The following is a 14,555-nucleotide window of genomic DNA, read 5'->3' as shown; positions in this document are numbered from 1 at the left end:
TACTACGCCTTGCCCCAACAACTGGAAAAATCCATTTTGAAGATTCAATGCATTCTATCACGTCTGCTTCCACTAACTTTTCCAATTCAATTTCTACCTCATTTCTGAGGAGAATTGGTATATTTGTCACTTTGTGTCTTAGGACAAGCACCATTTTTTAGCACAATGCATTGTCCGAAATCTTTTAATTTGCCAATTTCCCCCATAAACACTAGTGGAAATTTCTTAAACTTAGTTGCTCCAACACTCTCCCCTTCATCAATTACCATCACCGGCTCAGGACAATGGGATTTAAAATTATATGTACTCTTTGATCCCTCCAACCCTAAGCTAAGGGACCTTTTTTTGCAGTGTACAATTTTCCTATGGACTCTGTTTTTAAATCTAAAAACCAAAGTTTTGAACCCTATTAAATCTATCTTCTTTCCAGAAAATTCCTGAGGATTTATGTCCTGTTCTAACACCTTACAGCCAAATTTCTCTATGAACTTAGAGTTCCACACATCTTCATTAACTATTCTGAATGGAGAACCTGAGTCTGCATACTTCTGTACTTCCACGCCTATCAACATCATACATACAGGTTTCGTTTTCTCTTCAGCGTTGGCATAATGAAAGTTCTAAACAGAAGACTCCTGTTGAGCCGTGTCATTAATATCAAGGTGCATAGCCCTCATGATAATATCCTCATCTTCGCGGGAGGTTCATTCTTCTACATACTTAAATCTTAAAACTTTTCTTTTTTCCTACAAACCCTTGCAAAATGTCAGGTCACCTTACATACAGAACACTTTTGTTTAGGTGCCGGCAAGATTTGCTTGCAGCTAAATGCGAAGCACTGTAACACATTAAACAATCCTTTTTTGTATTATCAAATGTTTTACTCTGATCTCTTTGAGAACGAACAAATAGCCTCAATCTCCATGAAATCCCACAAGAGATCGTATTCCTGAGGTATTCCAGTAACAGCGAACCTCTGATAATTATCAGTATGGCAGCATGCACAAAAGTGTTTTGGCATAGACGTCACTGTTGCAAGGGATGAGGGGAGGGCAAGCAAGGATGTCTGAAGAGAGAATCCCAGCATTGACTAACGCAGCCTGAACGTTCCGATCATCCTGAATTCTATGAAGCAGCCACGTTACTGCGTGTGCGCGCGCCTACAATTTTAAAAGATGCAGGCTCCAAGGAATGGTGCGAGCAGCGTTAAGGTAAGAACCTGTACGTCGTGTTCAGTGGCGAATTAAATCCGGAAGAAAACACAATCCGTAAGGCTGCAACTCGTTTCCAATTATCCAAACCAATAAAATCCAAATGAGGGCCCTTCTGCACTGAGTTCCCGGGGTTCCAACAAATTGTTGCCAAAACTGTGGAGTAAAAGCCTTTTGAAGTTTAATCTTTATTAGTTGAAACATCGGTTACAAAGTAGCAATCTTCTATGGCCTTCCTTCCACTCCAGCCGCCTTCAGTGAACTTATTGGCTTGAGGATCATAAAAGGAGGTACCAGAGTGTAAAATTCCTCAAAAACTCCAATCTTGTAATTTCCTCTGACTTAAATTGTGTTCCATTATCAGTAATCAATTTTAGTGGATATCCTTCTTCCCTAAAAATCTCTTCCAACACTTTGATGGTACTCTTAGTTGCGATTTCATGCACACATTTTACAACAAGCCACTTGGAATGCATGTCCACCATTCCTAAGGCAAACTTCAAATCAGTGGAGACTCCTGCAAATGAAATCCAAGGACACTGTGTGCCATGGCTGTACTGAATCCATTCTCTCGCCCATTACTAACTGTTCTCCCAATTTCAATCTCTTTTCAGCATCCTTACTTACACTTAACACATCTTTCCGCCTATTCCACAATCTCTTGATCCATTCCTGGCCACTAAAATTTGCACATAGTCTCTTCCATGTTGAAGCTTAGTCCAAGTGGCTCTCATGTGTCAATTTAATGAGTTCAAACCTTACATTTTGTAGCGGAACAAACTTGTCTCCCCTGCTGATAAGATCACCCTTGCACACTGACACTTCATCTATTATTTTCACATATGGTCTTACAGTCAGTCACTAGTACAGTACTTTCGTCTTCCACCCTTCAAAATCATATTCACCACTTGTTGCAAAACACCACCATCCACCTTCATGCTTTCCAACCACCGCTCTTTTCCAATGGCACCCTGACTCTATTCCACCCAATGATGTACACTTTCCATTGCACCCTCCTTTTCAAAAGCTCCAACTCTTGCTCTGTCCCCATCTTACCATGTTAGTGGTAACAAGGACAATCCATCAGCTTGTGCATTCCTCCACCATAGAATGTATTCTAATTTATGCGGAAATTCTTGTAGGCGTGCCGCTAGTTGAGGCAAGCTCTCAGACCCTTTTCCAGCACCACCACTCATTAAAATCTTCAACAAAAGTTTGTGATCCATTTGCAATATCATAGGAAACCCCCACAGGTGCTTTCTCAAGTATTCTGCTGCCCATACAGCAGTAATGCCTCCCGCACTGGTAACAAGGACAATCCATCAGCTTGTGCATTCCTCCACCATAGAATGTATTCTAATTTATGCTGAAATTCTTGTAGGCGTGCCGCTAGTTGAGGCAAGCTCTCAGACCCTTTTCCAGCACCACCACTCATTAAAATCTTCAACAAAAGTTTGTGATCCATTTGCAATATCATAGGAAACCCCCACAGGTGCTTTCTCAAGTATTCTGCTGCCCATACAGCAGTAATGCCTCCCGCACTATAACTGAATAAGTTCTCTCCGAGTCTGTCAAAGTACGGGACGCATAAGCCACTGTCCTTTCACCCTCATTATACACCTGTGAAAGTACCGCCCCTACTCCTGCTGCACTGGCATCCACTGTGAGTGACACCCGTTTAGTGTCAAATGGTTTCAGAGTATCTACAGAACAAATTTCTCTCAATATACCTTCAAATGCCCTTTGTTTTTCCTCCAAACAAATATACTTATAACCCTTCCTCAGCAATTTTTGGATATGCTCAAATTTCTCTGCAAAATTCTTGACAAATTTCGCAAAGTATTCTACTAGACCAAAGAAGGACCTCACTTGGTCTTTGTCTACTAGAACTGGTGCCTCCAAGAGATCCCTCTTTGGTCTTTCCCCTGACAATGTATAGCCTAATCACTCAACCTCCTCAACACAAAATTTGAATTTTATTTTTTAGTGTCAATCCGGCTTCAGCAATTTTATCCAATACCCTTTTTTTTTTTTTAGTTCCATGGCGTGGCTCTCCACTGTTCCTCCACATATTAAGATGTCCTTCTTTGGTCTAGTAGAATACTTTGCGAAATGTGTCAAGAATTTTGCTGAGAAATTTGAGCATATCCCAAAACGGGTGTCAACACTCACAGTGGATGCCAGTGCAGCAGGAGTAGGGGTGGTGCTTTCACAGGTGTATGAGGGTGAAAGGACAGTGGCTTACGCGTCCCGTACTTTGACAGACTCGATGAGAACTTATTCAGTTATAGTGCAGGAGGCATTAACTGCTGTATGGGCAGCAAAATACTTAAGAATGCACCTGTGGGGGGAGAGCTTTTTCGTATCTTTCCCCGTGGTACTGGAATCTGCTTCCCATTGGCCTGCAAGAATGTTCCTCATACGTCGTTTTTAGAAAACAACTGAAAACCTTCTTGTTTTAATCTATTCACTTAATGTAACCAGTTACTACCCTCTTGTTTCGCTAGGGCAGCGCTGAGATGCCTCCTGATGAGTGGCGCGCTTTAGAAATGTATTACCATACCATAGTTACTTCAACCCTATTGCAAATACTGTAAACGTACCGTACTCCCACCGTTGCTAAACAGGCAGGTGGGCCTGTCGCCAACCTTTAGTTTTAGGCACGAAGAACAAGATACTGCTACAAGGATGTAGGCACCGTCTTGAACTGATGTGCCGATCACCATAATGTGCTCATTCTAAATAGAAAGAATTTCCAATGCGTCAGATGATAGGTGTGCCTCTGACTACAACAGGCACTTTTACCAATGACTAGATAAATGCATAGAAATACGATGTCAGTCTGATTCCCTCATAGCATTGCTACCACCAACCAAACTCATCGTATGCCATAGGATTCAATGCAGGCTTTCCCAAACTTTCAAAATGGCTGCTGTTGACACGCCGCTTTGCGTCTGTTTTGAAAGGCAATAGCGCTTGTTTCACTAACTTGCACAATTTTCGCTTTACGTCATTTTTCCACAGCCAATGTCCCTTGTTGTTAATCACCGATGCACACTTGTGCTTGAGAATGTAGGTAGAAATCCACGCGCAGGACACGCGCGCCAAAGCCGTTGGTGCAGCTTGAGCTCAATTAACACACACACGGTGAGAAATTTGCTTGATCAGCCCTTGCCACCGACTTTACACACCCTTTCCGATTGTTGTAACACTCGTGATGTCCTCCACACGGGTACAAATAAACTTGCTTTTCCTTGCACACACAAACAGTCTTACTCCCATCAGACTGGGTTCTTACACCATACCACAGTTAGTCATTCTTAGGTGTCTTAATGGCTGGAAATAATCTTCGCCTATCTTGAAAAGTAAATGTCATCAGGCAATTGAAGGTTGAAATAGGAATTTAAGACATAGACTACAGATGGTGCTCCCTCGCCAACCAGCAAACAACTGACCACAGAGAGAACCCATCTAAGTTACAGAACATAAGAACACAGAACACTTATGACACAACTCTACAGGTTTAAAGATGTTAGCTTACTCAGGTAAGCACAATATAGACCAAACACAGGTACAACACCCCCAATAAGAACTTCTAGAAATACTCATAAACGCTTTGCTGTGTTTAATACTGACACAGGGAGACCTTTTAATGCATTTTTCACAGCACTGAAACTGCCCTGATTGCAATCACAAATGACATCAGATACCTCCTTGTCCAAGGAAAAAACGCAGCCCTGCTCCTCCTCGACCTCTCAGTAGTGTTCGACACAGTATCGCACCACACCCTGATCAAAAGGCCTCACAACAATTGAATCAAAGGAGACGCCCTCAAGTAGATCGCCTCCTTTGTCACTGAAATAATATTGAGAATCTGCCTTCCTCCTATCACCTCAGAACCCAAGAACACCATTGGTGGTGTCCCTCAAGGTTCATCCCTCAGCCCTACCCTGTTCAACTCCTGCATGACTCCCCTGGCCAACATCTTTAGATCGCTTGGACTGAACATTATATCCTACGCTGACGATACCAAGCTCATCCTCTCGCTATCAGAAGACTCCTTCGACACGAAAGACCATCTTCCTCAGGTGCATGTCGAGTGTAGCCGACTGGATGGGATACATCTGCCTAAAACTCAACACAGAAAAAAACGAAGTGCTGATCTACTGGAACAACACTTCCCCATGGAACGATGCCTGGTGGCCTTTCGAACTATGACCCTCACCCTCTCCGACCAACCTTGGCATCATCCTAGACAACTAACTCACCATGAAAAGACAGATCAACGCAGTCTCATCACCCTCCGCAAGCCACTCAAGATCTTCAAGTGGCTGCCCATCAACACCAGATGGACAGTCACACAAGCCCATGCCACAAGCAGCATGGACTACGGTAACTCCTTTTTCATAGGAATCCTCCCACACCTCATTAGGAGACTGCAAACAATTCAGAGGCCAGACTCATCCTAGACCTCTCTAAATGGATCCACATCACCACCCCACCTCAAGAAGCTCAACTAGTTCCCCATTCAGAAGAGGTGCCAGTTCAAGATGTTGATCCACACCTTCAAAGCCCTCCACATCCAGGGACCTGCTTACATCACCCACCGTCCACCTCAAGAAGCTCAACTAGTTCCCCATTCAGAAGAGGTGCCAGTTCAAGATGTTGATCCACACCTTCAAAGCCCTCCACATCCAGGGACCTGCTTACATCACCCACCGTCCACCTTCCCTATAGAAACCTGCGCTCAGCTTCCCTCTCTGGCCCACACCCCCACACCCACCGCAGCAATCTGGAGGACGTGCCTTCTGTTACCTCGCGGCCGAATCCTGGAAAGACCTCCCACTTCACCTCATTCTCTGTGCTGGAAATCGGGAAAGGACTCAAGACCTGGCTGTTCAGCCCACTCGGCGCCTAGATACCCTCACGGGTGATTACCCGTGCATGCAAATCCAGATTGATTGATTTTTGTTAACAACATCCTTGATAAGACAGATGTTCCTGCTGTGTTGGCAAAGATTCATTGAAAATTATATTGGGTTCCTCCCACGGAATGTCATCTCCTTGAAGGCCATTGTTTTATGCCTAGGTTCTTTAGCCTGACTCGAATTCCATAATTGTTGAAAGCGGAAATTGGCCTTGGGGCCAAGTGTATGGAGTTAATAGGTCTGTATATTTTCTCATCTGGAATATTGATGCTATCCTTCCTCTTTGTGTCCATTGCTTCTGCCACAGGCATGGGAAATATTCTGCTCAAGGACCTGTATGTAAAAGGTCTAAAATAATAATGGAAGTGAAATCCCTGTATTTGATTTGGTCCACTTTAAAGTTTGTAATTGTTGATCCTTGTTCTCATGTAACATACCTTTCCATGTGCGTTCTTGTTCTCTGCAGTAAAGAAATGGACACTTTGCTCACACATTAAGAAAACATGGGAGTTGCGAATAATTCCACCTGATCTTTTGTTTAGAATCGTCAAGAAGATGCTGAGGAGTACTTGGGGTTTATCCTAAATGGACTTCATGAAGAAATGGTAGAGTTGAAGAAATTTCTCTGCCCGCAGAATGAAAGTAAGTGTCACTTGAGGAGCCCTCTAACCACTCAGGAGTTGCTCGGAGCATACTGAAAAGAAATTTGAATAAATAAATGTTGGAAAATCCGCAACCATTCTGAAGCGATGTTAAAGCATACACACCCACATATTTTCTCTAGAGTTAAATTGAAAGGCGTGTCAGAAATGGAGGACTTTTTCCACCTCCCCCGGTTATTATAATGTTTTGTCAATTTTGTTCTGCTGGAGCGGTTGGGCTACAGATCTTAGTGGTTCGCTAGTTGTCTCATAGCATTCTTTTCTCTGTAAGGCTCTCAAACTGCCTTTCCTGCGTGAATAATGAATGTTTTTTGGTTGGAATGTCGTGTCCCAAAATGTCTAATCCCTCTTCATTTATCAGTTTAAAAATGTGAAGCAAAGGGACAAAGGTCATTTTGGAAACACTTTTCACTTTGATTGATTTCTGTGCCCATTTCAAACGTAGATTTCTGCTGATGGCGGGCTCAACATAAAATAAATGAAAAATCCACAGATTGTTTATTCCTGCTGAGTTTCTTGTCCGTTTTCCTTCGTCAGCAACAGATTTTGGTGCAGTTGAGCTATTGTATACTTTCATTCAACCAGAGTATCTTATTGTACCTGGGTCTGATCATTTGTTTCAGTGTATGTAGCATTTAAATTTTAAGTCTCTTACGCCATTCAAATAGTGTTATGTTTTGCTTCATATCCAGCAGACAGACACCCTTAGATTTGAGGATTGAGTAATACAAATTAATTGATATATTCTCTTCTGAAGTTAGTTTTGGCATGTTTAGATACAGCGGTGAATCGAACAATGAACTTAACACAAGTTCATTCGAAAAAATCAATCACGGCAGCACTGTGGCCTCTCAGTTTTTCACTTCCCATCATACACAGTGCAGGTCAAACATTAGACTCTGTATGCCTCACCGACAGCCATCCCACCCCGGACCTCTCTGACATTGCTCAGGCATTTTCTGCCCCGGACAGATAACTCCTTAATTTTCACCATGCCTCTCCTCCAAAAACCAAGCCTGTGTACAAAGCGATTTACTAAAAATAGACCATATACAAGGTCATTGAGCTAGCCCAGAAGCCCTCTGTGTGCCTTTTTCTAACCCCATCTTCAGTAGAATGAATCTTGAAACCTGACCAATCTCTTGTATACAAGCAAGCTATTACATCAGCATGTACAAAATTCCGTTTCAACTGTTTAAAAGATCAAATCTTACTTTCCCAAAATCTTAGTAATAATCTCGCTACCTATTGCTTAGTGAAAACTGACCAGATTAGGCCCACTGCACCCACTCCCTTTTGCCATATGATTCAAAGAGGATTCCTCCTTACATCTCATCCCCACATGCCCTGCTTTGGGTAACATTGCCGAAATCTCCACCTTTTTACCTTTGTCAATAAGAGACATGGATCTTTTGATAACCAAATCTACATTGGGCTCTCCATTCGACCCAGTTCCCATCACGAATCTGCATCTAAAAATTCCAGGCTTTACACAGACAATTGCCAATCTTATCCGCCTTTACCTAACCGCTGGCATTGCTCCTATGGAATTAAAGCAAGGTATTGTGAAGCCTTCCTTTTAAAAAAAAAAAAAAAAAAGCTGTACATCTTTAGACTCCATATTGAACAATGATGCTTTTGCCTTCAATCTCAAACATTGTAGAGTGATAAATTGAATCCCAGTTATCTAGACATTTATAAATAAACTCATTTTCAATGATGCACAAATGGGACTCCGCCACATAGATGTAGAGATATGATTGCAGTGGTTGACAACTATGTGCATCTTGACACCAAAATATCACTAGCACACTGATTTTATTAGACCGGTCTGCTGCATTTGATATAGTAGCTCATTACATTCTAGTTGACTGCATTGCCATCACCAGATAGTTCGGCAAGGTTCATGACTGCTTTACATCCTTACTGAAGGATGGTTTACATCCTTCCTGAAGGAAACCCCAAAATGGTCCGGGGTCTTTGCACCTCCACTCCTCAGATCGTTATAGCAGGGTGTCCAACAAAGTTCTATCCTTTCACCCTACTTAATTTTTATGTACAATCTGTAGCTGTTCTAATAAGGGTCTATGTTTTTACACCTATGCAGAAAGTGCTACTCAAGTCTTTAGACATGACCCCCTGTCGATTTATTCTGACAACACAAACTGGATGGATAACAACTAACTTAAAATAAACCTTTTCAAAATTAAAGTATTTTTTGTTAACTTAATCCTTTGCACATGGCTTTCAAAGTGCTGGATCACTGCATGGGGCATTTTCCCACCCTAGTAGAAATATTAAAGGTCTGGGAATAAAAATAGACTCAAATCGTGCATTGATTCCTAAGTCATTATGGTGGTATGCTCCTTCCGTGTGTAAGTGTAATTTAAAGGCCACTAGAGGAAACCAAATCTGGCATCTCTGTAGCAATCACTTCCAGACTACAGCTCTACCATGCTCTTTACCCAAGTATAAATACATTTTTAGTCCAATGTCTTCATGATATTCAAAGTTGCAGCAAGATCACCTGCTCTGTGCCTTGCATTACCATTACAAAGCCTGTCCATGGATGTCTACATTGGTTGTCACTATGAAAGACAATTCATTTTTAGTTTATTTGCCTTATCCATAAATGTTTGTGAACCATTTCAGCCTTATAGCCTCTCAAAAATCAGCTACAAACCACAGTGAAACCTCTGATCTTCTAAATGCTTGCTTTATATTGCATCCTTCTGGCAAACTTGATTTCGCATTCTTGCTCTGAATTCAGGAGCTCTCTCCCCGCCTAAAAGTATTCATTCTCGTGAACGATTTGAAAGACTTAAGACTGCCTTTTATCAGATTGATAGTTCTCCTTTGTTTGTCCCCCGAGTATTGGGGTGCCAAGAGAGTTTTTGGTCAGAGAGCTATGCAAATTCACTTTTCCATAATACTAAATGTTTACTGATATTCACTTCCCCTTATGATTCCCTCTTCACTGTCCGTGAGAGGTGGAATGCCACTTGCAGATAACAGTCCAGAAAGTCATGTTAAAAAGGATTGAAAGTCACACCCATATGCTAACGTTTTAGCTGCAATTAAAAACAAAATAGTGAAATTATTTATTACTTTAGCATTGGGGTCGCAGCATCTACTCATGGTCAACATGTTGCAGCGTATCGTGTTTGCCAGATGTCCTAATAACAATGGTGTTTTTTGGAAGAGATGCACTGTGCAAGCATCTATTTTCTATTGGAGAGGAGGATTAAGTGGTTCTCCTATTGTTTTTCCTTTGTGTGGCTGCTCTCCTGATAACTTTTCCCAAGGCCCTTGTCAGCAGAAGCACAGGCTTTCCAGCAGCCCAGGTTCTGAGGCACTGAGATTGGATCTCTTGAAGGGTGATGCATGTTTTTTTCTGAAGTCCTCATTAGAGTATAGAGCGGGAGCAGTCAACTGACAGGTCTCATCAACTGGTTGCAAACATCTGAGGAGGCTGTCAGCTAGAGTAAGGCAGACTTCTCTTTCCGCAAAATTGCTCTTGTATCTACATGGCTACCACTGTTGTGCCAGTACTAATGCCTTCTGCTTTCAAGGTAGACCAGGCACTGGAATGACAATCTGACCCATTAGTCTGTTTATCCTGAAAGGAATTAGCAGATGTGCACCCTTAGGACTGTAGAGTCTTGTACAGTTACTTGGGATTTTTGTTTTTTTAATGTTTTATAGCAATGAGTACCTAGGAGAACATTCGAGAGTTATGAGCTCCCGGTTTGTATGGTTGTCTTGACACCTGGCTACAGTGTCCAAACTAGGCAAAACTGTTCCAGCACGCTTGCTCCTCACGGAGTCTGGGGATGTACTTACAGGGTGCAGAGCTGTCTCGCTTTCTATTTGGTGGACCTCAATAGTGGGGCTAGGTGACTTTATGGTGCTCAGTTTGCCCTGTTTACTATAATAAATAGAGATTTTTTTTGTGTTCTTGGTTGGAAACTCCTTCCTGTTAGCTAACATGGATTCCACCTCTTCAATTAGATCGTCGATTGCAGGTAGGGTACAGTTATCTGCTGTGGACTTAACTGATTTGCTAGTCTTTGCTATCTTCTTCTTTCCTGCTGCAGCCTCTATTGCCTTCCTCTTTCCCATTATCTCTAAGGCTATTATGCTAAGTCACTAGATATTGTTATTATTATTAGTTTTGTGGTTTGGGGCTATCAGCAGCAACTTTAGGGCAATTATGGGTATACAATAGTATGAGCAGATAATATATTAGATATAAAAGCCTACTATACACAGATTGTAAACTCTAAGTCCCAATTGATGAAACCAACACATTTTAACAGCTCGGACACTTAGAGGGAGTGTTAGCCTCAGTTGTTTAAGGTCTTCTAAATATTCTCTATGCATAGTGAAAATCACTTTTTTGGGGGCTTTGCCTAAGGCCTACCAACATAGTTAGGTCGCTTCCAGGAGCAACTTCCAGCGAAAATTGTTCAGTTCAAAATCAAAGAGTCTGTCGTTGAATCGACATTGTTTTCAATTGGGCCAAGAGTTTAAAATAGGGATCGAGTCCAGTCCAATTCCCCGAGAATAAAAAAATTAAACTGGAGGTTCTTACCAATAGCAGCACTCTGCATTAACAGGGCCAATGGGGGTAGGCCCTGTCCTGCCTCTTCCTGGCTCCAACACGCTACAGGAGCCCCAAGGTCACTTTATGCGCCTCCGGGCGTGAGCAGATGACAGGCAGCGCCTCCTGGCCCAGGTGTTGCTGGGTAATGGAGTCCCAAGGTCAGGTCCGGTCCAGGTAGGTAATGAGCGTCCTGCGCTGCGGGAACCCCTAGGTCACTTTATGCAGGCATGAGCAGATGACCGGCGGCGACTGCTGGCGCAGGTAATGAGCGTCCAGGGATTTATGAAGATTGCTATTTTCCAAAATGCCACAGGCATCCCATTGCTAAGCGTGCTATGACAGTGGTAGCAAAAACTGCAAAATGTGTTACCCAGAGAATTATGAAAATTTACAAAACCCTGTTTGTATTTCCATTTAAACAGGTGTGCCAGTGTTATTGTCCTTCATACTGCGAGATTCGATCAATAAAAATTGCAAACCTATATTGATAGAGCTGACCCCTTCCTTGTAAAGAACTCATCCCATCCACTTTTGAGCAGAGTTTGAGATCTAGTATTGTAACATTCACCATTTGACATGCTTAAAAAATTCATTGAGAGGAACCCATGCCCGTTGTAAATTGGTCTTTAAATCAAATTTTGATCACTGTTAGTGCGCTACATAAAACTTCAAGATTTAGCTTGCTGCTAAATTGTAAAACAAAGTATGCCTAATTACTGATATGTATTGGTTATTGATATTATGTTTAAATAGCGATGTGTTTAAAACTAAATGCCTGTTAAACCAATATGTAATTGTCAATTTTTTTCCATTGAATTGTACATTTCTCATCTTTGCAAGTAATGCACACATATTGCTCATTGCATGGAAATGGTTGGGGAGCCTTCTGTAGCACCTTATTTCTGCTTGTGCCCTTCCTATATCTTGCATTATGATCTAACGGACCACGGTTCAGTTTACCATCCCTAGTCCTGATCTAGCACGCATACACATCTTTTACTGCATGGTCATGATGTGCTTAATTTGAGCCAGTAGTTGCCAGTGGGGGTCTCCAGCACTCATTTTTGGGGACTGTCACTAATTTTCCTCAACCAACATTTTTTGAAAGCAAGAGAGGGAAAACGCACAACAAAGACGGAAAAACCATCACTAAGGGAGAAAGGAGGAACCTGCAGGAGTGACAAAGGAGCAGGGACTGTCTAGAAAATTTCCAATTGTGCAGCCTTGACATTTGCCACGCTGTGCTGGCAGTGAGTTTCTGTGGAAAGCTTTGGGCACCGGCACATATTCTTAAACAAAATAAGCACTTGAAATGTTATATTGCCTTCAGAATGACTGGATTGTACACAGTTCCCTAAACGGTGTGTGAAAATGGTTTGCCCCAGTATTGGAACTTTCATAGATTTCCATGTTTTGTATCATTGACCTGTGGTCAGCCTGGGATCCTTGGTAAATAGAAAATACCATAACAGTATGTACAAAAGAGAAAGTAAGACCTAGGCCTCATCTAATTTTGTAGCATATCTACCTCTTTTTGTAAAAGAGACCAACATTTGCAACAACCAATCAGATTAGCCTCACCCCATAGAACCCTCCTGAGAGAGCCTCAGATTTTCTACTGCACGTTGTGCTAAGGGAGTCTCCACTGAGCTCTGCTCAGTTTTCTCTTCAACTTTGGATTTCTACACCTTTTTCTCTTCAGGATGTCTGAAAAGAAAGCTTTATTCAAAGCCTGTGCTACTTGCTCAAAGAAGAGACTACATGTCGAAGATAAGCGTAAAGATTGCATTTATTGCTTACACCCAGATCACAAGGCCACTGAGTGCAAGATCTGTAGGACCTTCTCGACCAAGACACTGAGAGACCGAGAAGGAAGACTTCTGACTTGGCTACAGAAGATGAAGTCTCGGAAGGAGGTTCTGTCTAGTGATAGTGAAGATTCCTCCTCAGCAACATCTTCGAGGAGGTCTCCAAAAGGTGTAGGTCTTCCCTTCTACATCTGCCGAACCTCCTGCTAAAGCCTCTCAAAAGACCTCTGAAAGGTCTAAAAGGCTTAGTCCCAACAAATCTCACCATTCAAAGGAGAGAAAAACTTCTTCCTGAGGTGTCATCTAGAAAAAAGGCAAGCCAAGGCCTTCCTGTTGCCTCTTCACCATCGGAAAAGGAAAAGATCTTTAAGAAACCTTCAAGTACACCTCAGGAAGCGAAAGGAGAGAAGAAAATCCGTCCGACCATCTCCTCCGGTACGTCGACGACGATGTAAAAAACCCAATTGATTTAAATTTCTGCTCCTTCGACGGGCCCGTCAAGTGCTTCGTCGACGAGACTTACAACGATACAATGACGCCGATGATGGTGGCGGCGAGGACGACTGCGACGATGTAGATGACTACGGCGAAAATGATCCTGATGTCGACGGTACCGTCGGCGATCAGCCCACCGTCGACGGCTACTCTACCGTCGACGACAGTTCTTTCTCCAACGAGAATGATTCCCTCGTCGACGACAGTCAACGATCCAAAAAGTGAACATTTCTATGAGGAAAAAACTAATTATCTCCGGAAATGACATCACCCCGTAGAGTAACACCATTGCCTCCACCTCTTCTCCTGGAGGAGGAATATTCTAACGAGGATGATAGTCCATATGGAGATGCTTATAGTCCTTCACAACTTCAGGTGAAGTACCAGGATTCAGATGAATATTACCTGGGTCAACATCATCCAGAAACTAAATTCACTCCTCGTGACACGCATCAGGAACCATCAGGACAAGGTATGGTTGCCATGTCGTCTTCATAAATAAATGACCTACAGCTGATGTTGTTGGATTACAAGAAAAGGTTCCTGTGAAGAAGTTGAAGTATCCTGGTATCCTTCTCTTCAATATTATAGTTGTAGTAGAATGTTAAGTGGTAGAATGTTATGTTGCATGCTTGTGAATGTTCTGATACAATCCTGTACTGAGACAGTTGATGCCTATGTCTGCTGTGGATGAGATCTTTTCCAAATCTGCAAAAAATATGATGGTCTTGAAACTTGAATATATGATGAATCTTCATCCCATCCTCGTCGCCAGTGTGAAGAAGTTGAAGACCATGTAGTGCAGGATAAGTTGTTTATTAAGATGCAGGTAATGAAAGATCTCA

At 42.3% G+C, this 14,555-nt stretch overlaps 1 protein-coding gene across 1 annotated transcript in view; it reads left to right on the top strand.

Moving 5' to 3' along the window:
• USP10 (ubiquitin specific peptidase 10) overlaps positions 1–14,555 on the top strand; it is a 414,101-nt gene that overhangs the window by 203,226 nt on the left and 196,320 nt on the right. Inside the window, exon 9 of the mRNA XM_078669861.1 lies at positions 6,682–6,781. Within this exon, the coding sequence (XP_078525987.1) occupies positions 6,682–6,781 (100 nt within the window). The remainder of the gene's footprint in view (positions 1–6,681; positions 6,782–14,555) is intronic.

This window comes from Lissotriton helveticus, chromosome 12 (assembly GCF_964261635.1).
Source record: "Lissotriton helveticus chromosome 12, aLisHel1.1, whole genome shotgun sequence".
Lineage (NCBI taxonomy): Eukaryota > Metazoa > Chordata > Amphibia > Caudata > Salamandridae > Lissotriton > Lissotriton helveticus.
Note: the sequence above shows the minus strand (reverse complement) of the source record. Positions and strands in the feature narration are given on the sequence as shown.